Source organism: Rhinoraja longicauda, chromosome 4 (assembly GCF_053455715.1).
Source record: "Rhinoraja longicauda isolate Sanriku21f chromosome 4, sRhiLon1.1, whole genome shotgun sequence".
Classification (NCBI taxonomy): Eukaryota; Metazoa; Chordata; class Chondrichthyes; order Rajiformes; family Arhynchobatidae; genus Rhinoraja; species Rhinoraja longicauda.
Genome location: NC_135956.1, coordinates 93,404,904 through 93,432,100, shown reverse-complemented (window position 1 = coordinate 93,432,100; position 27,197 = coordinate 93,404,904). Strand labels below are relative to the sequence as shown.

General features: G+C 41.3%; 1 protein-coding gene across 1 annotated transcript in view; it reads left to right on the top strand.

Moving 5' to 3' along the window:
• Positions 1 to 27,197, top strand: part of LOC144592990 (protein NDRG1-like) — a 94,842-nt gene that overhangs the window by 25,417 nt on the left and 42,228 nt on the right. Inside the window, exons 3-4 of the mRNA XM_078398403.1 lie at positions 2,133 to 2,168; positions 13,539 to 13,644. Of these exons, the coding sequence (XP_078254529.1) occupies positions 2,133 to 2,168; positions 13,539 to 13,644 (142 nt within the window). The remainder of the gene's footprint in view (positions 1 to 2,132; positions 2,169 to 13,538; positions 13,645 to 27,197) is intronic.

Sequence of the window (27,197 nt, the reverse complement as noted above, 5' to 3'; positions counted from 1 at the left end):
CGAAACCCTTCTTCAGACTGATGGTCTTCTTCAGACTATGATGTCTTGGCTTCAAGTGCTTTTACACCTTGCTCACTATTTTCATTTCTGGAACATTTGTGTTAAAACAAGTCATCAAGTATATCTAAACTTATCTTTTGTTTTTTTGAATATCCAACGGTTGTGTTGTTTTAGTACCCCTACCATGTTAGTATTAAAAGTCCTGCTGATGAAATTCCAGTTTGTAGTCATATCAAATGCTAATTAACTTGTAGAACTTGGTTTTTATCTGTATGTTCTGCCGTAAGCTGGCCGTAAGACATTATTTGAACATGGAAAAATACTAAAATTCTAGAAATTCAATGAGGCCAGTGTAATTTCCTCGGGTCTTTTAAAGCATTGTGCAGTGGCAGAATGAAATACTTTTAAACATGGAATTTAATTTGCTTTGTTGTTAAAACCTCTTAATTGTCGGATTTGCTCACCAATTTGTAAAGATCCTCCATTCAACTAAAAGCTTTATGTTTGAAAAGCATTGATCTATTTGAAGAATGAATTTATACTGTATTACGAAGCACAGAATTGAAAGCTCACCAGTGGCAAAAAAAGATCGTTAAGAAGTAATGCTTATTAAAAAAAAAAGCAAAAATTGCTCATAATAAGATGAGTTGTCGAGCTGTTTTGATTTCAGGAGAATAAACTTATAGAACAATGTGAATTTCAACACTTGGATTTTGAGTGAAGTGAAGATCACATATAGCATCACATTTAAAAATCAGAAGACAAGAAACTTTGGGAGCACTACCAATAACATGGGCTGACCTAAGTGTTGGAATGCAGCAGAATCCTAGGTGCTGATACGTTGGTTGGTTTCCTTATCCTGAAATGCTGGAAGAGAATTTCTAGGCTGGGAACAGATTTTCAAATTGGATCACGGCTATTAACCCCCAATTTTTCAAGAATTAATACTGAGAGTGAACAAGGAAACTTTATGATTGGAATCATTCTTTTGAAGATGAAACGCATGGCAAGAGCAAGGATGTTCTACAATGAACTACTTTTGTCTTTCAAGTTCTCTTCCTCAAAATGTGAGGGTAGCAGAGTTTGAGTATTTTTAATTCATAGGTACAGTGCCCTCCATAATGTTTGGTACAAAGACCCGTCATTTATTTATTTGCCTCTGTACTCCACAATTTGAGATTTGTAATAGAAAAAATCACATGTAGTGAAAGTGCAATACAGGCCTGGCAGAGCATCATCAGAGAAGACACCCAGCAACTGGTGATGTCCATGAATCACTGACTCCAAGCAGTCATTACATGCAAAGGATATACAACAAAATATTAAACATGACTATTTTCATTTACATGACATTACTGTGTCCCAAACATTATGGTGACCTGAAATGGGGGGGAACTATGTATAAACACAGCTGTAATTTTTACATGGTGAAACCAAAATGTGTAAAACTGGCCTTTATTAAAATCTGACAATGTGCACTTTAACCACATGTGATTTTTTTTCTACTACAAATCTCAAATTGTGGAGTGCAGAGGCAAATAAATAAATGATGGGTCTTTGTCCCAAACATTATGGAGGGCACTGCATATTGGTTTCTGAATTTTCAGATGATTGAAAAATGACTGGAGGCAGGAACAGGAATGTGTTGGAATTAGTCATATCAACCATGTACTTATTGAATTTTGGTGAAGGCTCTGGGTTGTGCAGCCTCTAATGTGCATATTCATTTGAGTTATCAAAAAAACAAATTGGAGGGAAATAAAGTAGCTCTTCTTTGAACAATACATGGAGCAAATTGTATTGATTCTGCTATTCTTTAGCTGGAAAAGTTGCCATGAGCCGAGAGCAAACAATCCAAAGAAAGTTGATATTACAAAGAAAACGATCAGCAGCAAAAAGATGAATCGTATTAGAAAGTAAATGTAGAAGATTTTCCTTTGAAGAGTAGGACAGCCTTGGAAAACCTTTCAAGAGTCACATTTGTTCCAGCACAGAACTATTTGCATCGCAGATGATCAGCGCAGACCAGGATTGAATCTAGGAACGTTGGTTCTATTAACCAAGTTACTTCATCCAGGAGCCTTGTTATTTATCTTTTATGAATTCTACATTTATTTTTTCTTTTGCAACAGGCAAATGCCAGCAACTTCCAAGCCCGTGATATAAAGGTAACATTTACGTTTGAAATCTGTGAATCAAATAACATTCAACGTAATTGAAAATCATCAACTTGCAGATGCTGGAAATCTGAAATTAAACTAAATATTGGTGATACTCGGTAGGCAAGCATCTCTAGAGAGCAACATTAAATTAATAATTCACATCAATGACATTTCATCAGAGATTCGTGCTGAGTATTTCCAATATTTTATCATTTCTTTGCTGATTGCTTTGCAGTGGGTGTGTGATTTTAATAAAACCCAGGCTATGTATAACGTATATAACCATTAGGCAATTCACGATTTACCTTTCTTGCATTCCTTTCTTTTGGTTCCATGGATATCTGTCTTTATTCAGTACTTTGTTCAAATAATTGTGCCTCATATGAGCCCGTTGAGTACCAGCTGTGAATGAAAATCAAAGAACAACTGATGCTGGAAATCTGAAATAATAACAAAATATACTGGAAAGACTTAACACATCAGGCAGTATCTGCAGAAAGTGAAATTATACCATTTTGGGTCAAGCAGCTTTCATCTGGTTTTATTGGTTAAAAAAAAGGCCTATGGTGAGTTAGCCTTCATTGGACGGGGCATTGAATATAGGAGTCAGGAAGTCATGATGCAGTTTTAAACGACTTTGGTAAGGCCACATTTGGAATATTGCGTACAATTCTGATTCTCCCAATACAGGAAGGATGTGGAGGCTTTGGACAGGGTACAGAGGAGGTTTACCAGAATGATGCCTGGATTAGAGGGTACAAGAAGAGGTTGGACAGACTTGGATTGTTTTCTCTTGCACACTGGAGGTTGAGGGGAGACCTAATAGAAGTGTATACAATTATGAGAGGCATAGATAGGGTCAGAACCTTTTTCCTCGGATATCAAATACTAGAGGGGGTGTGCAGAGTATTTTTTTACACGGAATGGCTAAAATTTGAATTACCTGCAGACAGATAAGATTTGGCATCATGTTCAGCACAGACATTGTAGACTGGAGGGCCTGTTCCTGTGCTGTACTGTTCTATGTTCCGTTTTCAGCACTTTTGTTTGTATTATTATTTTTGACCAAAGCTGTGCGGGTTTGTTGGTTAATTGGCCTTTGTAAATTGCCCCTAGTGTGTAGGAGTGGATGCGAAGGTGGGATAACATGGAACTACTGTGAATGGGTGATCGATGGCCAGCGTGGCCTGTTTCTATGCTGTATCTTCCAATCAATTAATCTATCCCATCTGTCGGCATTAATGCAATATCCCTCTCAGCCTGGCTCATTTCAGTACCTGACCAGATTCCTCTATTGTATCTGCCTCTACTACCTCATCTGGCAGCTTATTCCAGATACCACTATGCTTTTTGTGAGAAATTTACCCCCAAGATCCTCTTTAAACCTCTTCCCTCTTACCTTAATCCCATTCCATCTACTTTAGACACTGCAGACAACCTTGATCACCTGCAGTTTGCTTACCGTCACAACATGTCCACAGCATCTCCCTGGCCCTAAACTCATCTAGTAAAGAAGGACCCCTGCATTATACATTGACTGTAGCTCTGCCTTCAACACTATCATCCCATCGACACTCATTTCCAGATAATTCTGTCCTTATCTTTTTCTTTCCTGTGGAATGGTAAAGCTGCAGTATGTTTATGTGTTCCCAGGCACATATTTCATTCCTTTGGTACAAGTAACAAAAAGCTTATCACTGTACCTCAGAAGACATGACAATAAGTAAACTAAACTACTCTATCTACTTGTGTTGCCACTTTCAAGAAGCTATGGACTTGGTCCCCAAGATTGGCAGGGGGGTGGGATCTCGTGCAGGACAGAGGCATGTGAGAAGCTAGAAGTTGGCATTGAGAGTCGTGTGGGAAAGGTTAGTGGACAGAATAGGCAGGTGAAAAGCGGAGAGCGAGGAAGGAGGGTTGGTTTAAACTGCACGTATTTTAATGCAAGGGGCCTGATGGGTAAGGCAGATGAACTTTGGGCATAGATAAGTACGAGCGACTGGGATGTGGTAGCCATGACTGAAACCTGGTTAAGGGACGGGCAGGACTGGCAGCTCAATGTTCCGGGGTACAGCAGCTTCAGGAGAGACAGTGGTGAGCGAAAAAGAGGAGGCGGGGTTGCATTGTTGGTTAAGGAGGATGTCACGGCTGTGTTCAAAGGTGACATTACGGACGATTCGTCTAGTGAGGCCATATGAGTGGAGCTGAGGAACAAGACAGGGATGATCACCTTGTTGGGGGTGTACTACAGACCCCCGAATAGTCAACAGGAATTAGAAGAACAAATGTGCCAGGAGATTGCAAACAGCTGCAGGTCAAATAAGGTGGTTGTAGTAGGGGATTTTAACTTTCCCAATATAGACTGGGAAAATCATAGCGTGAAGGGTTCAGATGGGGTGCAATTCCTCAAAAGTGTTCAGGAGAGTTGTCTTAAGCAGTATGAGGAGGCTTCCACACGTGGGAGGGCAACGCTGGATCTAGTATTGGGAAGGGCAGGTTAATGAAGTGTGTGTGGAGGAGCCTTTTAGGACCAGTGACCACAGTTCAATTAGATTTAAGATAGTTATGGATAGAGACGGAGAGGGTCCACGTGTTAAAATGCTCAACTGGTGTAAGGCCAACTTTGCGTGGGTATGAGAGAAGGTCTCGCTCAAGTTGACTGGAGCAGGTTATTTGAGGGGAAAGGAACATCGGCCAAGTGGGATGTTTTTAAAAGTGTACTGAAGAACACTCGATTGCAGCAGGTTCTGGATCAATTGGCCAGGTGGGCGGAGGAATGGTTGATAGAATTTAATATAGAGAAGTGTGACGTGTTGCATTTTGGGATATCGAACAAGGGTAGCATCTACATAGTGAATGGTAAGCCTCTGGGTAGTGTTGTAGAGCAGAGGGATCTAGGAGTACAGGTGCATGGTTCCTTGAAGGTCGAGTCGCAGAAAGATAAGGTGATCACAAAGGCTTTTGGCATTTTGACCTTCAGTCAGAATTAAAATCCATGCACACTATATCCACTGCCCTACCTTCATCAATTACTATAATGACTTTCTCAAAAAACTAAATGAAGTTTGGAGTCATGACCTGCTGGAGACAACGACAAGTGGACTGTCCCTGATTAGCCCCTCTCTTCCAAATATGAGTAAATGCTATCCCGAAGATATCTTTCCCAACAGCTTCCCAACCAATGACATGAGGCTCACCGGCTTATACTTTCCTGGGTTATCTGTACTTTCCTTTGTAAACAAAATGGACAACATTAGTTACTCTCCAGTCCTCTGGGATGTCGCCTGTGGCAAGAAAAGATACAAAGATCTTCGTTGAGGCCACTACAATCCCCTCACTAGCCTCTCTCAGTAACCTGGCACAGATCCCATCAGACCCTGGGCATTAAGGAAATGTTCAAGAGCTCCAATACCAGCAGCTTCATGATGTCAAACAGCTCTAGCATATTAGTATTCCCCACACTGATCTCGCTGCCCTCCATTTCCTTATCCTTGGTGAAGAGAAGCTGCGTACTTGTTTAGCTCCTCGCCTACATCCTCGAACTCCAAGCACAAATTCCCACCTTTATCCTTGAGTGGTTCGATCTTCTCCCTGACTACCATCATGTTTTTAATGCACATATAAAAAGCGTTGGGATTTTCTTTAATCTGACTCACCAATACCAACACCATTTTTTGGCCTTCCTGGTTGCCCATTTGAATTCTTTCCTGCTTATTTTATTTTCCTCAAAGTCCTGACTGATTTCATCTTTCTAATTTACAAAATGACATTAAGATGGAAATTGTAGGAAGGAACTGCAGATGCAGATTTAAACTGAAGATAGTTACAAAATGTTGGAGTAGCTCAATGGGACAGACAGTATTTCTGCAGAGAAGGAATTGGTGACATTACGCATTGAGACCCTTCTTCAGACTGAGAGTCGGGGGAGAGGGAAACGAGAGATAGGGACGGTTATGTAGGGAGATCTTGAACAAATGAATGAAAGATATGCAAAAAAGTAACGATGGTAAAGGAAACTGGCCATTGTTAGCTGTTTGCTAGGTGAGAACGAGAAGCTGGTGCGACATGGTGGGGGAGAGATGGAGAGAGGGAATGCAGGGGTTACTTGAAATTAGAGAAATCAATATTCATACCGAAGATAGACATAAAATGCTGCAGTAACTCAGCGGGACAGGCTGCATCTCTGGAGAAAAGGAATGGATGACTTTTCGTGTCTTGGCCTCATTTTACAATCAGAAATTGGGATTTAAAAAAAAAATGTAATTGATGAGTTTGAGATTAGAGTTAATTTTGATGCAGATATGTTGTTTTGATTATCTTCCCACCCCCTCCCCTCTCTGCGTCCCGCAGAGACCATTCCCTCCGTAACTCCCTGGTCCACTCGTCCCTTCCTACCCAAACCACTGCAACCCCGGGCACTTTCCCCTGCAACCGCACGAGATGCAACACCTGTCCCTTTACCTTCCCCCCTCAACTCCATCCAAGGACCCAAACAGTCTTTCCAGGTGAGACAGAGGTTCACCTGCACCTCCTCCAACCTCATCTATTGCATCCGCTGCTCCAGATGTCAACTTATTTACCTCGGCGAAACCAAGCGCAGGCTCGGCGATCGCTTCGCTCAACACCTGCGTCCGGTCCGCGTTGGCCAAACTGATCTCCCGGTGGCTGAGCACTTCAACTCCCCCTCCCATTCCCAGTCTGACCTTTCTGTCATGGGCCTCCTCCAGTGCCATAGTGAGGCCCACCGGAAATTGGAGGAATTGGAGGAACAGCACCTCATATTTCGCCTGGGCAGCTTGCAGCCCAGTGGTATGAACATCGACTTCTCAAACTTTAGATAGTTCCTCTGTCTCTCTCTTCCCCTCTCCCTTCCCAGATCTCCCTCTATCTTCCTGTCTCCACCTATATCCCGCCCCCCTGACATCAGTCTGAAGAAGGGTCTCGACCTGAAACGTCACCCATTCCTTCTCTCCTGAGATGCTGCCTGACCTGCTGAGTTACTCCAGCATTTTGTGAATAAATACCTTCGATTTGTACCAGCATCTGCAGTTATTGTCTTATACTACCTGTTGTTTTGATGACATTTCCTTTCCCAAAAGGTGGATTTGTGAATGCTAATTTAGCCTTTTGAATTGCTATCTCTTGCTGATAACTGCAGTTCATTTGCCTTTCCATTTAGGTCTCATTTGAAACTTTCTATCTACGTAATGGGCTGTAGTTAATATTTTTGAGGAATTAAGCAACAGATGGAAGTGGGTTAATGCCACTTGGTGACCTTCCTTTATCCTGGATTATTGTGCTTAACACTTCCTGCTCCCAGGACAGTACTTCATATTGATTAATGTGGTAAACTGCCTGACACAGCTAATATTTGGATACTGCCACCATATGCTCACCGTCCCTTGTATGTACACAACTCGATAATCTATAATTCACTAATGAGATTGGAAACTGTAAGCTGATTTCATGGGATGGTTAGATAGGAGAAGAATTGGGAAGCAAAAGCTACAGATCCTTAATTAACCCAGACAGTCAACACTTGGTATCTGTGATACTGCATACTCTTTGTAAGTAGCTTAAGCTGCATTATGCATTTAACAGGAAATACCAAGTACAACTGTTTATTATCATTGAATGTTCTACCATTTTATTAACTGGACAAAATGCAAAGCAACAAAGGGGATGACCAAAGCATTTAAGGTGGAGGTGAGAATAAGCGGTCAGGGCAGCTTAATATTCATTCCCTCTGATACCACTCAAGCAGAATCAAGTGGGGGTTATTGTCATATGCACAAGTCCAGTGAGGCACAGGTACCATGACAATCTTCCAGCAGGATTACATGTATATCAATTCAGACACTCGCAAAAGAGAAAGAATCAGACAACAAAAACAAAACATAACACTAAACAGGAATACAACCAAGTACAATAGGTAGAGCAAAGGGAGAGACACAGAGTGCAGAATGTGGTTCTCGGCATTAAGGCATAACAGTTCCAGAGACAAAGTCCAATGTTTACAATTATGCAGGTTGGAGAATCGGAACTGTAGCCTAGCTTTTTGAAGGACTGTTCAGAAATCTGACAACAGAAGGGAAGAAGCTGTTCCTGAGTCTGGTGGTGCATGCTTTCAATGAACTTCAAGTTCAATCTCAACCATTTTTGCTTCAGCATCATTGATGTTCATTGCGGCATGTACTCCACCATGCTGAAGTTGATAGACACAAAAAGCTGGAGTAACTGAGGTTGATAACTAGCTCCTTTGTTCTGCAAGATATTGAGGGAAAGATTGTCCTGACACCAAGTTACTAAGGGCTCTATCTCATTCCTGTACTTTGCCTCATCTTTGTTCATGATCAAGCCCACCACAGTGGTGGCTTCTGCAAATCTGTTGGAGTTAGAGTCATATGCCTGCACATTGTATAGGGAATATAGTAAAGGACAATTTGAGAAGGAGAAGGTTAAATCGGAAGTGTCAGTGTTGCAGTTGAACAAAGAGGACTATGAAGGCATGAGAGAGGAGCTGGCCAAGGTAGACTGGAAAGGGATCCTAGCAGTATAAGAAAATAACTGCAGATGCTGGTACAAATCGATTTATTCACAAAATGCTGGAGTAACTCAGCAGGTCAGGCAGCATCTCGGGAGAGAAGGAATGGGTGACGTTTCGGGTCGAGACCCTTCTTCAGAGATCCTAGCAGGATTGATGGTGGAACAGCAATGACAGGAATTTCTGGGCATAATCCGGAAGATGCAGGATCATTTCATTCCAAAGTGGAAGAAAGATTCTAAGGGGAGTAGGAGGCAACCGTGGCTGACAAGGGAAGTTAGGGATGGAATAAAACTAAAAGAAAAGATGTATAACACAGCAAAGAGTAGCCGGAAGCCAGAGGATTGGGAAACTTTCATAGGACAACAGAAGATAACAAAACAGGCAATACGGGCTGAAAAGATGAAGTACGAGGGGAAGCTGGCCAATAATATAATGAAGGACAGTAAAAGCTTCTTTAGATATGTTAAGAGAAAAAGAGTAGCAAAGTCAAATGTGGGTCCCTTGAAGGCAGACACGGGTGAAATTATTATGGGTAACAAGGAAATGGCAGAAGAGTTGAACAGGTACTTCGGATCTGTCTTCACTAAGGAAGACACAAACAATCTCCCAGATGTAATGGAGGACAGAGGATCTAGGGGGGTAGAGGAACTGAAAGAAATTTTCATTAGGCGAGAAATAGTATTGGGTAGACTAATGGGACTGAAGGATGATAAATCCCCTGGGCCTGATGGTCTGCATCCCAGGGTCCTCAGGGAGGTGGCTCTGGTAATAGTGGACGGATTGGTGATCATTTTCCAATGTTCAATAGATTCAGGATCAGTTCCTGTGGATTGGAGGATAGCTAATGTTATCCCACTTTTCAAGAAAGGAGCGAGAGAGAAAACGGGAAATTACAGACCAGTTAGCCTGACTTTGGTGGTGAGAAAGATGTTGGAGTCAATTATTAAAGAGGTAATAACGGTGCATTTGGATAGCAGTAAAAGGATAAGTCCAAGTCAGCATGGATTTATGAAAGGGAAATCATGCTTGACTGATCTTCTGGAATTATTTGAGGATGTGACAAGTAAAATGGATGAAGGGGAGCCAGTGGATGTAGTGTATCTAGACTTTCAGAAAGCTTTTGATAAGGTCCCGCACGGGAGATTGGTAACTAAAATTAGGGCACATGGTATTGGGGGTAGGGTGTTGACATGGATAGAAAATTGGTTGGCAGTCAGGAAGCAAATAGTAGGGGTAAACGGGTCCTTTTCAGAATGGCAGGCAGTGGCGAGTGGAGTGCCGCAAGGCTCGGTATTGGGGCCGCAACTGTTTACCATATATATTAATGATTTGGAAGAGAGAATTAGAAGTAACACTAGCAAGATTGCGGATGACACAAAGCTGGGTGGCAGTGCGAACTGAGAAGAGGATGTTAGGAGGTTGCAGGGTGATCTGGACAGGTTGAGTGAGTGGGCAGATGCTTGGCAGATGCAGCATAATATAGATAAATGTGAGGTTATCCACTTTGGCGGCAAAAACAAGAAGGCAGATTATTATCTCAATGGTGTCAGGTTCGAGACCTGGGTGTCCTTGTACACCAGTCACTGAAAGTTGGCTTGCAGGTTAAGCAGGTAGTGAAGAAAGCTAATGGCATGTTGGCCTTCATAACGAGAGGATTTCGGTATAAGAGTAAAGAGGTTCTTCTGCAGTTGTATAGGGCCCTGGTGAGACCACATCTGGAACATTGAGTTTTGGTCTCCTAATTTGAGGAAGGACATCCTTGTAATTGAGGCAGTGCAGCGTAGGGTAACGAGATTGATCCCTGGGATGGCAGGACTGTCGTATGAGGAAAGATTGAAAAGACTAGGCATGTATTCACTGGTGTTTAGAAGGATGAGAGGGGATCTTATAGAGACATATCAAATTATAAAAGGACTGGACAAGCTAGGTGCAGGAAAAATGTTCCCAATGTTGGGGGAGTGCAGAACCAGGGGCCACAGTCTAAGAACAAAGGGAAGGCCATTTAAAACCGAGGTGAGAAGGAACTTTTTCACCCAGAGAGTTGTGAATTTGTGGAATTCTCTGCTACAGAGGGCAGTGGAGGCCAAATCACTGGATGGATTTAAGAGAGAGGTAGATAGAGCTCTGGGGGCTAGTGGAATTAAGAGATATGGGGAGAAGGCAGGCACGGGTTATTGATTGTGGATGATCAGCCATGATCACAATGAATGGTGGTGCTGGCTCGAAGGGCCGAATGGCCTCCTCCTGCACCTATTTTCTATGTTTCTATATTTCTATGCAGTGTTAATGTAGATAAATGTGAGGTTATCCACTTTGGCGGCAAGAACAGGGAGGCAGATTATTGTCTCAATGGTGTCAGATTAGGAAAAAGGGAAGTGCAACGAGACCTGGGTGTCCTTGTATACCAGTCACTGAAAGTAAACACGTAGGTACAGTAGGCAGTGAAGAAAGCTAATGGCACGTTGGCCTTCATAACAAGAGGATTTGAGTATAGGAGTAAAGAGGTCCTTCTGCAGTTGTACAGTGCCCTGGTGAGACTACCGGGAATATTGTGTGCAGTTTTGGTCTCCTAATTTGAGGAAGGACATCCTTGCTATTGAGGCAGTGCAGAGTAGGTTCACGAGGTTAATCCCCGGGATGGCAGGACTGTCATATGGGGAAAGATTGGAAAGACTTGGATGAGAAAAAACTTTTTGCCCAGAGAGTTGTGAATTTGTGGAATTCCCTGCCACAGAAGGCAATAGAGCCCAATTCACGGGATGAATTTAAAAGAGAGTTAGATAGAGCTCTAGGGGCTAGCAGAATCACGGGATATGGGGAGAAGGCAGGCACGGGTTACTGATTGTGGATGAATAGCCTTGATCACAATGAAAGGCAGTGCTGGTTCGAAGGGCCAAATGACCTCCTACACCTATTTTTTATGTTTCTATGAAACATGTTCCCGATGCTGGGGGAGTCCACCACCAGTGGGCCACAGTTTAAGAATAAGGGGTATGCCATTTAGAACTGAGATGAGGAAAATCTTTTTCACACAGAGAGCTGTGAATTTGTGGAATTCTCTGCCTCAGAAGGCAGTGGAGGTCGATTCACTGGATGCATTCAAAAGAGAGTTGGATAGAACTCTTAGGGCTAGCGGAGTCAGGGGGTATGGGGAGAAGGCAGGAACGGGGTACTGATTGTGGATGATCAGTCATGATCACATTGAATGGCGGTGCTGGCTCGAAGGGCTGAATGGCCTCCTCCTATTGTCTATGTATCTATGCCACTGTGACGCCCTAGTTTCAATAAATGGTAGTCCATAGACCAGAGAACATGATTATTGGGTAACATTTAAAGTTAGAAATGATCATCTGATAAAAAAGTAAACTACAAAGACGTACAGGTATGTAGGTTAATTGGCTGGGTAAATGTAAAAATTGTCCCTAGTGGGTGTAGGATAGTGTTAATGTACGGGGATCGCTTGGCGGCACGGACTTGGTGGGCCGAAAAGGCCTGTTTCCGGCTGTATATATATGATATGATATGATATGATATGATACACACAAACTCGGGTCTCCTGCACTGCAAAGCAGCACCTCAACCGCTGCGCCACCGTGACAGTTGTTTATATTCAGAACTGGCTTACTCATAGACGACAAAGGGAGTGGAGGAATGGTGTGAGCAATGGAGTTCTGCAGCGATCTGCGCTGGCACCTCTGGTTATGATTTTATAAAATATATATTATGTAATCATAAACAAGAGGTCCCAGCACAGATTCCTGCGGAACTCCACTCAACACGCCCTTCCACCAGAATCCTCTTATTGATATATTAAATATAAGACATAGGAGCAGGATTAGGATTAGGACACCCTTACTAATCAAGAATCTGTCAATATCTGCCTTAAAAATACCCAATGACTTAGCCTCCACAGCCATCTGTGGTAATGAATTCCACGGATTCTCCATCTTCTAGCCAAATAAATTCTTCCTCGTCTCCATTTTGAAGATGTGGCCTTTTATTTTGAGGCTCTGCACTCAGGTTCTAGACTCTCATTACTGAAAACGTATTTGACTTTCATGGTGGGGTTCCATTTAGCGGAAAGACTGTCAATGTATACATTGGGATATAGCTCGGCTAGAGAAATGGCAGATGAAGTTTAAAAGGAGCAAGTGTGAGGTGTGGCACTTTGGGAGGTAAAATGTAAGGAAAAGTATACTGTTGTTGGCAAGACCCTTAACAGTATTGATATACAGAGGGATCTTCGGATCCAAGTCCACATCTCCCCAAAAGTGGCAACACAAATCGATAAAGTAGTAAAGAAGGCATATTTTGTCTTCATTGGTCAGACCATTAAGTGTAAGAGTCAGGAAGTCATGGTGCAGCTTTACAGGATTTTGAGTTGGCTATATTTGGAGGATTCTGTGCGGTTCTGGTCGCCCCATTACAGGAAGGATGTGAGTGCTCTGGAGAGGGTGCAGAAGAGGTCACCTGGATACTGCCTGGGTAAGTGGGTATTGGCTATAAAGAGAGATTAGACAAATGGATTGTTTTCTCTGGAGCATTGGAGATGATAGAAGATAGGATAAAAATATATAAAGGTACGAGAGGCATATATAGACAGGGTCGACAGTCAGAAGCTTTTCCCCAGGTGGAAATGTCATCGATTAGTGGGCCTAGCTTTAAAGTGAGAGGGGGAAAATTGAAAAGATCTGCCAGGAGAAATTTTCACAAACAAATGTATAGTAATCTATTAACATTTGGGTTTTATTCATTTTGGCTCTTTTATGTAGAATTTGTACAGACATTGACATGTAATAAATGGCTACAATTGCATTTTTCTTTCATAGGAGTTTGATATTGAAACTCCCTATGGGATGATACGCATCGCAGTGCGTGGTTCATCTAAAGGAGCTCGGCCAGTCATGCTCACCATTCATGACATTGGAATGAATCGTAAGTATATTGACTGCATTTCTCATATTCTTGTATAATAATGTGCAGATTAAAAAACTTTTTCTTTGGTTTGCAAGCTATTTATACTGGCAAGGATATGTTCTTCTGAATATGCAAGACATATGTGAATTACTCTGTATTGTAAACATGCTGCTTCGTACCACCAAGTACCTTCTGGAAATGGTTCTTCCAAACGTTTGAAATTTAGTAGTTGCAGCTAAAAACTTAACATGTTCTTTCATAATGGATAAACCAATTGTAGTTGTGGCTGTCTAAACCGATGTTTCAGCTGTGGAATTTTCAGTGGATTGCCTGAAATGTTAATATTTTACATATGTGGGCTTTTAGCCAAAAATGATATTTTAGAAGGCAAATCCACTCACAAAATTTGAGGTCACAATTCAGAATATGCTTATCTTTGAGAAAGATTTCTCTGAATATCCACCTTCATTTAATATTTATCAAACTTCAGCTTTGTATCCCGAATTCTACTGCATTCAAGTTGCACCGCAGGTTATACTAAATCTTTCCTCTCTCACCTTAAACCTATACTGTGTAGTTCCAAATTCCCAACCCTAGGGTGGTGACTCCTGTATGACTCACATGATTTGATACTATAAGAACATTCCTCAGTCTCCTGTGCCCCAGTACTAGCCTGCCCAACCTCTCCCTTTCACTCAGTCCCTTGAGTCCTGGCAAACAGAATAAGTGGTTGAATGGTGCGGCAACCACATTCTCTTGTACAACACCAACAAAACCAAGGAAAGTGACCCCCATTACCTTCCACGTAGATCCCCCCCTACCCTTCCCCCTAGCTTTACATTTCATTTCTTGTCTCTCCACAAGACATAGGAACAGAATTAGAACATTCGGCCCACCGAGTCTGCTCCGCCATTCGATTATGGCTCATCTATTTTTCCCTCTCTACCTCATTCTCCTGCCTTTTCCCCATAACCTTTGACGTCCTTACAAATCAAAAACCTATCAACCTCTGGTCTAAGACAAAGGCAAAGTAAGGCCAACAATTCCATCACCTAGATCATTGACATATAATGTGAGAAGTAGCTAGAACCTCTGTCGACACTGACCCCTGCAGAACACCACGAGTCACTGGCAGACTACCAGAAAGGTTCCTTTCATTCCCACTCTTTGACTTCTGCCAGTCAGCCAATCTTTTATCCATGTTGGTATCTTGCCTCTTATACTATTGTCTCCTACCTTGTTAGCAGTCTCGTCTGTGGCACTTTATCAAAGGCCTTCTGAAAATCCAAGTAAACAACATCCACTGACTCTCCTTTGTGTATCCTGCTTGTTAATTCCTCAAAGAATTCCAACAGATTAGTCTGGCAAGATCTCCCCTCACCAAAACCATGCTGACTTTGGCCTATTGTATCAAGTCAAGTCAAGTCAATTTTATTTGTATAGCACATTTAAAAACAACCCACGTTGACCAAAGTGCTGTACATCAGTGCAGGTACTAAAAAAGAACATGGCACACAAACATAACAACACATACATAAACAGTTCACAGTGCCCCCTCAGAGGGCCTCAAACGCTAGGGAGTAGAAATAGGTTTTGAGGCTGGACTTAAAGGAGTCAATGGAGGGGGCAGTTCTGATGGGGAGAGGGATGCTGTTCCACCGTCTAGGTGCTGCAACCGCAAAAGCGCGGTCACCCCTGAGCTTAAGCCTAGACCGCGGGATAGTGAGTAGCCCCAAGGGACCTGGAGATAGAGTGGTGGGTTAGAAGATTTTTGATATGGGGGGGGGGGGGGGGGGGGGGAGCCCGTTTAGGGCTTTGTATGCGAATAGGAGGAGCTTGAAGTTGATTCTGTACTGTACTGGGAGCCAGTGGAGAGAGGCCAGATTCGGGGTGATGTGGTCCCTTTTACGGGTACGCGTCAGGAGTCTCGCTGCGGCGTTTTGGACCAATTGCAGGCGGGACAGGGATGATTGGCTGATCCCAGTGTATAGGGAGTTGCAGTAGTCTAGGTGGGAGGAAATGAACGCATGAATGATTTTTTCAAGGTCGTCAAATTGGAGGAATGGTTTGATTTTAGCTATGGTACGAAGCTGGAAGAAGCTGGCATTTACCGCAGCGTTGACTTGCTTGTCAAACTTTAATGCAGAGACAAATATCACGCCAAGGTTTTTGACATGCGGTTTGACTCGGGAAGATAGGCTTCCAAGGCTGCCTGTTATCGTTTTGGTGGAGTCGGGGGGGCCGAATAGGATGACCTCAGACTTGCTCTCATTTAATTGAAGGAAGTTCTGTGCCATCCAACATTTTATGTCCTCAAGGCAGTGCATGAGGCTGATTAAATTTGACCGGATGTTGGGTTTCCGGGGGAGATAAAGCTGTGTGTCATCCGCATAGCAGTGGAAAGAAATGCCTTGGGGCCTAGGATGGAGCCTTGTGGAACCCCGCAGGAGAGGCTAGCTGGGGAAGAGGAAAAATTGCCTATATTGATGGAGAAACTCCTATTTTTGAGGTAGGAAACGAACCAGCTCAGGGCAGTGCCATCAACGCCAACCCCGTACCGGAGACGGTCAATTAGGATGGTGTGGTCCACTGTATCGAACGCTGCGCTGAGGTCGAGAAGGAGCAAGATTGCACAGTCGCCGGAGTCGATGGAGAGAAGCAGGTCGTTGTGTACCTTCAACAAGGCAGACTCAGTGCTGTGGTGGGCCCTGAAACTTGACTGGAAACTTTCCAGGATGGTATTTCGGTGTAGGTAAGGCAGTAGTTGATTTAGAATTACATTTTCAAGGACTTTTGACAGGAATGGCAGTTTGGAAATGGGTCTGTAGTTGCTAGGCAAGGTGGGGTCTAGGTTAGTTTTTTTCAGGAGGGGCTGGACCACCGCGTGCTTGAAACAGGTTGGAACAGTGCCAGTGGCCACAGAACTGTTGATGATAGAGAGGATGCTGGGACCGGCTATTGCAATGACATCCTTCAGAAGGGCAGTGGGGACAGCATCAAGGGGGCAGGTTGCAATGTGCTTCCAAGTGCCCCAAAACCTTATCCTTATCTGACATCCTTGTGTCTCTTTGTCTTTATGCCCCTTTTCCCACCCATCTGCCAATGAAAACCCTCCACACGTGTATCCTTCTATTACTTAACAGGCTTTGTCAAACACCCACCTCTTTCATAACTTTCTTCCCCCCAACTACAATCAGTCTGAAGCATGGACCCAAAACGTCGCCGATCCATGTCCTCCAAAGTTGCTGCCTGACTTGCTGAGTTACTCCAGCACATGGTGTTCCACTCAAGGAATGAATTGATAACCAGAAAAAGGAAGTCTGGAGAATACATTGCCAGTTTTAACATAGATACATAGACAATAGGTGCAGGAGTAGGCCATTTGGCACTTTGAGCCAGAAACACCATTCAATGTGATCATGACTGATCATCCACAATCAGTACCCCGTTCCTGCCTTCTCCCCATATCCCTTGATCCCGCTAGCCCTAATAGTTCTATCTAACTCTCGTTTGAATGCATCCTTCCTCAAATCAGGAGACCAAAACTGCACACAGTGCTCCAGGTGTGGTCTCACCAGGGCCCTGTACAACTGCAGAAGGACGTCTTTGCTCCTATACAGATGCTCCCTGCCTTACGATGCTTCGACTTACGATATTTCGACTTTGCGCTGGTGCAAACAGCAGCGACCCGTAGCGAGCCGCACTTGTTTCCGTCCACATGATCAGGTGTATTAAATGCATTTCGACTTACAATATTTTCGGTTTCCGATGGGTTTCTTGGAATGTAACCCCATCATAAGTTGAGGAGCACCTGCACCCAACTCCTCTCGTTATGAAGGCCAATATGCCATTAGCTTTCTTCACTGCCTGTTGTACTGCCTGCATGCTTACTTTCAGTGACTGATGTACAAGGACACCCAGGTCTCTTTATACGTCCCCTTTTCCTAACCTGACACCATTCAGATAATAATCTGCCTTCCCGTTCTTGCCACCAAAGTGGATAACTTCACATTTATCCACATTACACTACATCTGTCATGTATCTGCCCACTCACACAACCTGTCCAAATCACCCTGCATCCTCATAGCATCCTCCTCACAGTTCACACTGCCACCCAGCTTTGTGTCATCTGCAAATTTGCTAATGTTACTTTTAATTCCTTCATCTAAGTCATTAATGTATATTGTAAATAGCTGCGGTCCCAGCACCGAGCCTTGCGGTATCCCACTAGTCACTGCTTGCCATTCTGAGAGGGACCCGATAATCCCTACTCTTTGTTTCCTGTCTGCCAACCAATTTTCTATCCATATCAGTACCCTACCCCCAATACCATGTGCTCTAATTTTGCCCACTAATCTCCTGTGTGGGACCTTATCAAAGGCTTTCTGAAAGTCCAGGTACACTACATCCATTTTACTGGTTACATCCTCAAAAAATTCCAGAGGTTTAATCAAGCATGATTTCCCCTTCGTAAATCCATGCTGACTTGGACCGATCCTGTTACTGCTATCCAAATGCTCCGCAAATACATCTTTAATAATCTTCCCCACCACCGATGTCAGGCTAACTGGTCTATAATTCCGTGCTTACTCGCCCTCCTTTCTTAAAAAGTAGGATAACATTAGCTATCCTCCATTTCACAGGATCCAGAATCTATAGAACATTGGAAAATGATCACCAATGCGTCCACGATTTCTAGACCCACCTCTTTGAGTATCCTGGTATGCAGACCATCAGGCCCTGGGGTTTATCAGCCTTCAGTCCCATCAGTCTACCCAACACCATTTTCTGACCAATATGAATTTCCTTCAGTTCCTTCTTCACCCTAGGTCCTCTGTCCCCCAAGGACATCTGGGCGATTGTTTGTGTCTTCCTTAGTGAAGGAAGCAGCCCCCCCTGGGCTGCCCCCCCATCATTCTTGGTGGCTCCCGGCCGGGTCCCCCCATTCTTCTCGACAGTCCACCTCGTTTCCTGAGGCATTCCCGGTGGCTGATCATCCACAACCAGTAACCCGTGCCTGCCTTTTCCCCATACCCCTTGATTCCGCTAGGCAACAAATTAATCCAGTGTATTGGCCTCCACTGAATTCCACAAATTCATAACTCTGGGTGCTAATGACCAAGCTAATTTTGGATCCTGTTTACCAACTCATTATGGATCTATGGAAGGATTTCATTGAGTCAGTGATAATGATGCCTGCAAAGATTGGGATAAGTGCTTTTGCTGATCTTCATGGCTGGACCTTCATTGAAATAAAACTTTCAGAATGCACTCCTGGCTGCATTCACCATGTGGTTGCTACATGGCACTTCTACTTTGCTGTAGAAGACTGTGCAACCAGCAAACCATGACACCAACCCTTGCTGGTCAGTCAGAAGGGCAAGGAGGTTGAAGGACTGATGTAGGCTCAGTGGAGCATCATCCATCCTGATTGACTTTCATTGCCAATTGCTCAGCCAGTACAGGTTATCTGGCACTTTTGGAGGTTTCGAAAGCAGCATGTATATTTTTATAAAGCTGCAGCAGCAAGTTTTTGGCCAGGTTACTATTTCAAATAGGAGTAATTGTTACATAGGCATCAATCCAATAGTTTAACAGTACGCTATCTGGGATTAATCTGTAATCTTAAATAGATGTTCCCTTTTAATCCAACATTTCTGTCTTTAACGTGTTTTTGAAGTTGTTTAATTCTTTGGATGTGGACAGGAGAGGCTTTGGATGTGGACAGGAGAGGTTCTGTCTATCTGGCAACCATCGCTGTCTGGTAATAAACTGGAAGGCAGTGGTGCTTCAGGAGTGCTCGATGATGGACATCAAAAGTTCATGTCCATGCTCCAGATCACTGACTAGGGATTTACATGAGAATTACAAGAGAATCACAAGCATGACGCAGAATGTGCCGAGTGGTGTGGAAAGATGTAAATAGTCATGATTGTAAATCAGGCAGGTATGGGGACGACAAATGGAAATTGCTGAATAGTGCAGAAAGTAAACCATCAAGGTAATATTCTTTTAAAAGCTGATGTGGAAGGGCGGCACAGTGACGTAGCGGCAATTTAGTTTATCATTGTCACGTATACCAAGGTGCAGGGAAAAGCTTTTTTGTTGCGTGCTATCCAGTCAGCGGCAAGAATGTGAGCAAAGAGGTCCTTCTGCAGTTGTACAGGACCCTGGTGAGACCGCACCTGGAGTACTGTGTGCAGTTTTGGTCTCCAAATTTGAGGAAGGATATTCTTGCTATTGAGGGCGTGCAGCGTAGGTTCACGAGGTTAATTCCTGGGATGGCTGGACTGACGTATGTTGAAAGAATGGAGCGACTGGGCTTGTATACACTGGAATTTAGGATGAGAGGGGATCTTATTGAAACATATAAGATTATTAAGGGGTTGGACACGTTAGAGGCAGGAAACATGTTCCCAATGTTGGGGGAGTCCAGAACCAGGGGCCATAGTTTAAGAATAAGGGGTAGGCCATTTAGAACGGAGATGAGGAAAAACTTTTTCAGTCAGAGAGTTGTGAATCTGTGGAATTCTCTGCCTCAGAAGGCGGAGGAGGCCAATTCTCTGAGTGCTTTCAAGAGAGCTATCCTTAAGAGCTCTATCTAACTCTCTCTTGAAAGCACTCAGAGAATTGGCCTCCTCCGCCTTCTGAGGCAGAGAATTCCACAGATTCACAACTCTCTGACTGAAAAAGTTTTTCCTCATCTCCGTTCTAAATGGCCTACCCCTTATTCTTAAACTATGGCCCCTGGTTCTGGACTCCCCCAACATTGGGAACATGTTTCCTGCCTCTAACGTGTCCAACCCCTTAATAATCTTATACGCTTCGATAAGATCTCCTCTCATCCTTCTAAATTCCAGTTTATACAAGCCTAGTCGCTCCAGTCTTTCAACATATGACAGTCCCGCCATTCCAGGAATTAACCTAGTAAACCTACGCTGCACACCCTCAATAGCAAGAATATCCTTCCTCAAATTTGGAGACCAAAACAGCACACAGTACTCCAGGTGCGGTCTCACTAGGGCCGTGTACAACTGCAGAAGGACCTCTTTGCTCCTATACTCAACTCCTCTTGTTATGAAGGCCAACATTCCATTGGCTGAGGAAGGGATGTAGTTAGGGTGTGCAGTATGATTGAGGTCATAAGGTTCTTCACTCAATAGTAAATCTTTGCGATTCTCTATCCAAGAGAGCAGTAGACAGTCAGTGCAAGAGTATATTCAAGACAGCTTGGGGGGGCGTGTCCAATGTCTGGCTGAGTAGACATAACTTTTCAGCACTCCCGAAAACAAAGCCCTAAACTACCAAAAAAAGACGCACTAAAAGAATTCAAGTACTTTAATTTAAAGTTAAAAGTATACAGAACGTACTGATGACTCCCAAGAAAGAAAAGAAGGGAGCACAGCTGCCACAGAAGCAAAGAAATCCACCAAAGGAATCAAGAAAAAAAATCGAAGGTAGGCCTACGGAGCAGGGGCCTGGATTTGAGGAGCCCTCAGCAGGCGGAGAGGCATGGCCCTCTGTTGGCCGAGAGGCTGAAGTTTTGGAAACGAGTGACGAGGAGGGAACTAGCAGTGGAAGTGGACACAAGGAAGAAGGAGATCAAGAAGATTCAGAGATTAAAATTAAAGCGATGCTTGAAGAAATTATTAACAGGCTCAAGAAAATTGAAGGAGATAACAAAGTGATGGAAAATGAAGTGAAAGCATTGAGGAGAGATAATAAGGAACTGCATAAGGATAATAAGGAAATATATAAGACTTTGAAAAAAATGGAGGAGAATTTTCAAACAGTGATAAACAGAGTGGATAATATAGAAATGGAAAATGAAATGTTAAAATCTAGAGTGGAAAAAAATGAAGATAGTATTACTGCTGCAACAATTGAAAGCAAAAAGATCGTGGAGAAGTTGGACGCCTTGGAAAACTACAGCAGGAGAAATAATGTTAAAATTGTTGGCTTGCCAGAGGGAGTTGAGGGGGAAGACCCAATCAATTTTTTTCAAGATTGGATAGTGACTAGTCTGGGAATAGATAAACAAGGACCGATGGAAATAGAAAGAGCACATAGGGCTCTAAGACCGAAACCTTCGACTAATCAAAAGCCAAGATCTGTGTTGATTAAATTCTTAAGATACCAAGATAGAGAATTGGTCCTCAAATCAGTCGGGATGAATATAAGACAGGGAAAACCAATAGAGTATGAAGGTACAAAAATAATTTTTTACCCAGAAATTGGTAATGTCTTGTTGAGCAGGAAAAAAGAATTTAATAAGGCAAAAAATATTTTATGGAAGAAAGGTTATGTTCATTTTACTGCATCCTGCTACTTTGAAGATCATGATCAACATCGGAGAAAATAAAATTTTCAAAGACTTTGTCAGAGCACAAGATTTTGCTGAAGAATTGCCATCGAGAATTGATTAAGAAGATCCATGAATGAATGATTATTAACAAGATCTGTATACTATAGAGGGGATCAATTGTATTAAGGATAGTTAATCTTTAGAAGTACTTGAAATATCGGGGGGGTTGGAGAATATGCATGCTCTACCATAATCATGGGCACAAGTGTGGTGTGGACCACACCTCGTATAATAGAGGGGGGTAATGTTGTTAATCTATTTATTAACAACATTAGAGGGAGGGTTTACTTTTCTATCTTTCTTTTTTCTTTTCTGTTTTTGTACCTGGACGATGGAAGGGAGTACACTGAAATACGGCACAATGTAAATATTGGAAGAGGTATCAAGGTAAGGAAGAAGGGAAAAAAAAAAAAAAAAGAATGAATGGATAATAAATTAAATTTTCTAAGTTATAATGTGAATGGGTTAAATGGACCGATAAAAAGGAAGAGAATTTTAACACAGATGAAAAAATTGGAAGTGGATTTAGCTTTCTTACAAGAAACACATCTAACGGAAAAAGAACATCAAAAGTTAAAGAGAGATTGGGTAGGAAGTATAGTAGCATCTTCTTTTAATTCAAAAGCAAGAGGGGTTGCTATCCTATTTAAGAAAACGCTACCAATTAAGATACAAAATATTGTAAGTGACCCAACCCAGTAGGTAGATTTATAATCGTACATTGTCAAATTTTCTCAGAATTGTGGACTTTAATGAATATGTATGCACCAAATACAGATGATGAGAAGTTTGTGCAGGATACTTTTCTAAATCTAGCGGAAGCACATGAAAATATATTGGTAGGGGGAGATTTTAACTTTTGTTTAGATCCAGAAATGGATAGATCATCAAGAACAATGACAAGGACAAGAGCAGCGAAGACAACATTGAACTTAATGGAAAATTTAAATTTAATAGATATTTGGAGGAAAAGCCATCCTAGGGAAAAAGACTACTCCTTCAATTCCAATAGACATGAGACATATTCTAGAATAGATCTATTTTTGATTTCAGCTCAATTAAGGGGAAGAATGGAGACTCAACTCTTTACTATTGAAAAGGCAAGACTTTTGCAATTTTATTCGAGGACAAATTCGATTATTTTTGGAAACAAATTTAAATTCAGTTAATGATAAATTCATTATATGGGATGCAATGAAGGCATACTTGAGAGGCCAAATTATAAGCTACTCATCTAAGATAAAGAAAGATTATAGGAAGGAATCTGAAAGATTAGAAAAAGAAATCACCGTATTAGAAAAAGACTTACAGAACGCTTCTTCAGATACAAAAAAAATACAACTTGGAAATAAAAAATTTCAGTACAATACTTTACATACTTATAGAACAGAAAAATTAATATTACGAACTAAACAAAGGTATTATGAATTAGGAGAAAGAGCGAATAAGGTATTGGCATGGCAACTGAAAGAAGAACAAATATTAAGAACAATAAATTCAATTAGAACAGATCAAAATACTATTACTTATCAACCTAGAGAAATTAATGAGGTATTTAAGCAATTTTACACTAACCTGTATCATTCTGAATGTGAAAAGGATGAAATTAAGATCAATAATTTCTTATCTAAGATACAATTACCAACAATTTCTAATGAGGAGCAGATGGGACTAAATGCCTCCTTTACTTTGAGAGAAGTGGAGGAAGTACTACATTCTTTACCAAGTAATAAATCACCAGGGGAAGATGGCTTCCCGCCAGAGTTCTATAAAAAATTTAAAGATTTGTTGTTACCAGTATTTATGGAAGTGATACAACAAGCGTAAAAAACTTCTACATTACCGGAATCCTTTTCAATGGCAATTATAACTGTAATTTAAAAAAAAGGGAAAGACCCTTCAAAAGCATCGTGTATAGACCAATATCACTGTTGAATGCAGATTATAAAATAGTTGCCAAGCTTTTGGCAAAGAGACTGGCAGAATTTTTACCTAAGTTGGTTAAAGAGGATCAATCTGGATTTGTCAAAAAAAGGAGAATATCTGATAATGTAGCAAGATTTATAAGTATTTTACATTTAGCACAGAACAGAAAGGAATTAAGCGTAGCAGTTGCTTTAGATGCTGAAAAGGCGTTTGACAGGTTAGAATGGGATTTTTTATTTAAAGTATTAGAGAAGTATGGATTGGGGAATGGTTTCATTAACTGGGTAAAAGCTCTTTATAAACAACCCAAAGCCAAAGTGGTGACAAATGGCCAGTCTTCTCAACCATTTAATTTGGAAAGATCTAGCAGACAGGGATGTCCCTTGTCACCAGCTCTATTTGTACTGGCTATTGAACCTCTGGCAGAACTAATAAGATCAGATTCAGACATTAAAGGATTTAAAGTTAATCAGGAAGATCACAAAATTACTTTATTTGCAGATGATGTCTTAATTTGTCTTACTAGACCATTGGAATCCTTAAGAAAATTATATTTCAGATTGGAAGAATACGGGAAAGTATCAGGATATAAAATTAATAAAGATAAAACTGAAATAATGCCTCTTTTTGAAGGCAATTATGATCAATGTAAAAGAGAAAGTCAGTTTAAATGGCAAAAAGAAGGCATTAAGTACTTAGGAGTTAAAGTAGATAATAAGTTAAATAATCTGTATAAATTAAATTATAAACCACTAATAAAAAAAATAGATGAGGACCTGAAGAAATGGATGAATCTTCCAATTACATTGATAGGGAGAGTGAACTGTATTAAGATGAATATTTTTCCGAGGATACAGTATTTATTTTCAACACTGCCTATACCTTTGCCAAATAATTTTTTTTCAAGAATTGAACAAAATTGTGAGGAATTTTCTTTGGAAAGGTAAAATGCCAAGAGTGTCTCTGGAAAAATTAACATGGAAATTTGAATTAGGTGGACTGCAATTACCAAATTTTAAAAATTATTATCTGGCAGCACAAATGAGTTTTATTTCATCCTTTTATCAAGAGGGTGGAAAAACAGCATGGGTTAAAATTGAAATGGATAAAATAAAAGAGTTATGTCCAGAAGAATTTATATATAAATGGGAAGCGAAGCTATTAGTTAAGGATAAAGAGTCACCTTTGCTAAAACATTTAATTAATACATTGTTGAAAACAGTTAAAGTTAATGACAGCTAAAACTCCATTAGTAAAAAATAGATTATTGCCGTTTGCTTGTAATAATCAAATACTACAAGTCTGGGAACAGAAGGGTATTAAAAATATAGGAGATTGCTATGAAGGAAATAACTTTTTGACATTTTCTCAATTGAGAAATACATATCAAATTCCAGGGAATAGTATTTTTTTCTATTATCAATTACAATCTTTTTTAAGGGAAAAGTTAGGTAATTCAATGTCTCTATTTCAGATTAAAGGAATTGAATCCTTGATTCAGGGCAAGGGAATAAAAAAAATTATATCATCAATGTATAAATTATTACAAAAATCTAGTCCAAAGATAGGAATTCAAAAATCAAGACAAAGATGGGAAACAGATCTTAATATTATCATTGATGAACCAAGTTGGGAAAGACTGTGTTTAGATAGTATGAAAAATACTATTAATGTGAGATATAGTTTAGTACAATATAATTTTTTACATCAACTATATTTAACCCTGAAAAAATTAAACAATTTAAAACCAAACTCATCTGAAATTTGTTTTAGATGCAACCAAGACGTGGGTACTTTTTTACACTCTACATGGGCATGTCAGAAGGTAACTCCTTTTTGGAAAGACCTAAAAAAAAAATTGGAACAATTGATGAATAAGATCATACCATTGGATTCAAGGTTGTTTTTATTGGGAGATACAAAAGGAATATTACCAAAGCTAATTTTAGATAAACATCAGGAAAGATTTCTCAAAATAGCAATAGCAGTAGCTAAAAAATGTGTAGCGGTCACTTGGAAAGATCAAAATGAAATAAGATTTGAAAGATGGTATGCAGAAATGCGTAGTTGTATCCCATTAGAAAAAGCAACGTATAATCTGAGAAATGGATATGACTTCTTCTTGAAGGTGTGGAACCCATTCATTTTAAAGCTAGGATTAAGAATTGGAAATATTTAAATTCAGGATTGTTTTGATACCTTTAATAAGAATTTAATAAGAAATTACCCGGAAGTGTCTCCTTCTGGACTCCAGGTTTCTTTCTTTCTCTCTTTCTTTTTCTTTTTCTTTTTCTTTCTTTTTAACTGGGGGGTGGGGGGAAGGGGGGGGGGGGGGTGTGAGGGGAGATAATACAGAACAATACGTGTATAATCATATTTATAATGTAGTTATTATTGCTTACTATGAAATGTAACATGTATGAGTTCTGTTAAAACTTAAATAAAATTAAAATAAAATAAAAAAGACAGCTTGATAACTTGATTATTGTGAAAAGCAAGACACAGTTTGAGTGTAGGAAAATGGGAACTGTCTTCAGTTAGACGCAAAAAGCTGGAGTAACTCAGCGGGACAGGCAGCATCTAGGGACAGAAGGAATGGGTGACGTTTTGGGTTGAGACCCTTCTGCAGACTGGTTGGGGATAAGGGAAACGCAAGATATAGATGTGGAGAGATAAAGAACAATGAATGAAAGATATGCAAAAAAGTAACGATGATAAAGGAAACAGGCCACTGTTAGCTATTTGTAGGGTGAAAGTAAGAAGCTAGTGTGACTTGGGTGGGGGAGGGATAGAGAGAGAGGGAATGCTGGGGCTACCTGGTGAGAGTAATTCATTTCATACCAATATGCGATGCTGTTCCTCCAATTTGCATTTAGCCTCACTCTGATAATGAAGGAGACAAAGGGCAGAAAGGTCTGTGTAGGAATGGGAAGGGAAATTAAAGTGTCTGGCAACCGGGAGATCAGGTAGAAAACATAGCAACATAGAAACATAGAAACATAGAAAATAGGTGCAGGAGTAGGCCATTCGTCCCTTCGAGCCTGCACCGCCATTCAATATGATCATGGCTGATCATCCAGCTCAGTAGCCTGTACCTGCCTTCTCTCCATACCCCCTGATCCCTTTAACAAAAAGGGCCACATCTAACTCCCTCTTAAATATAGCCAATGAACTGGCCTCCACCTCAACATTGAACCCTCAATACCGTGTGCTTTAAGTTTGTACACCAATCTCCTATGTGGGACCTTGTCGAAGGCCTTCTGAAAGTCCAGATATAAC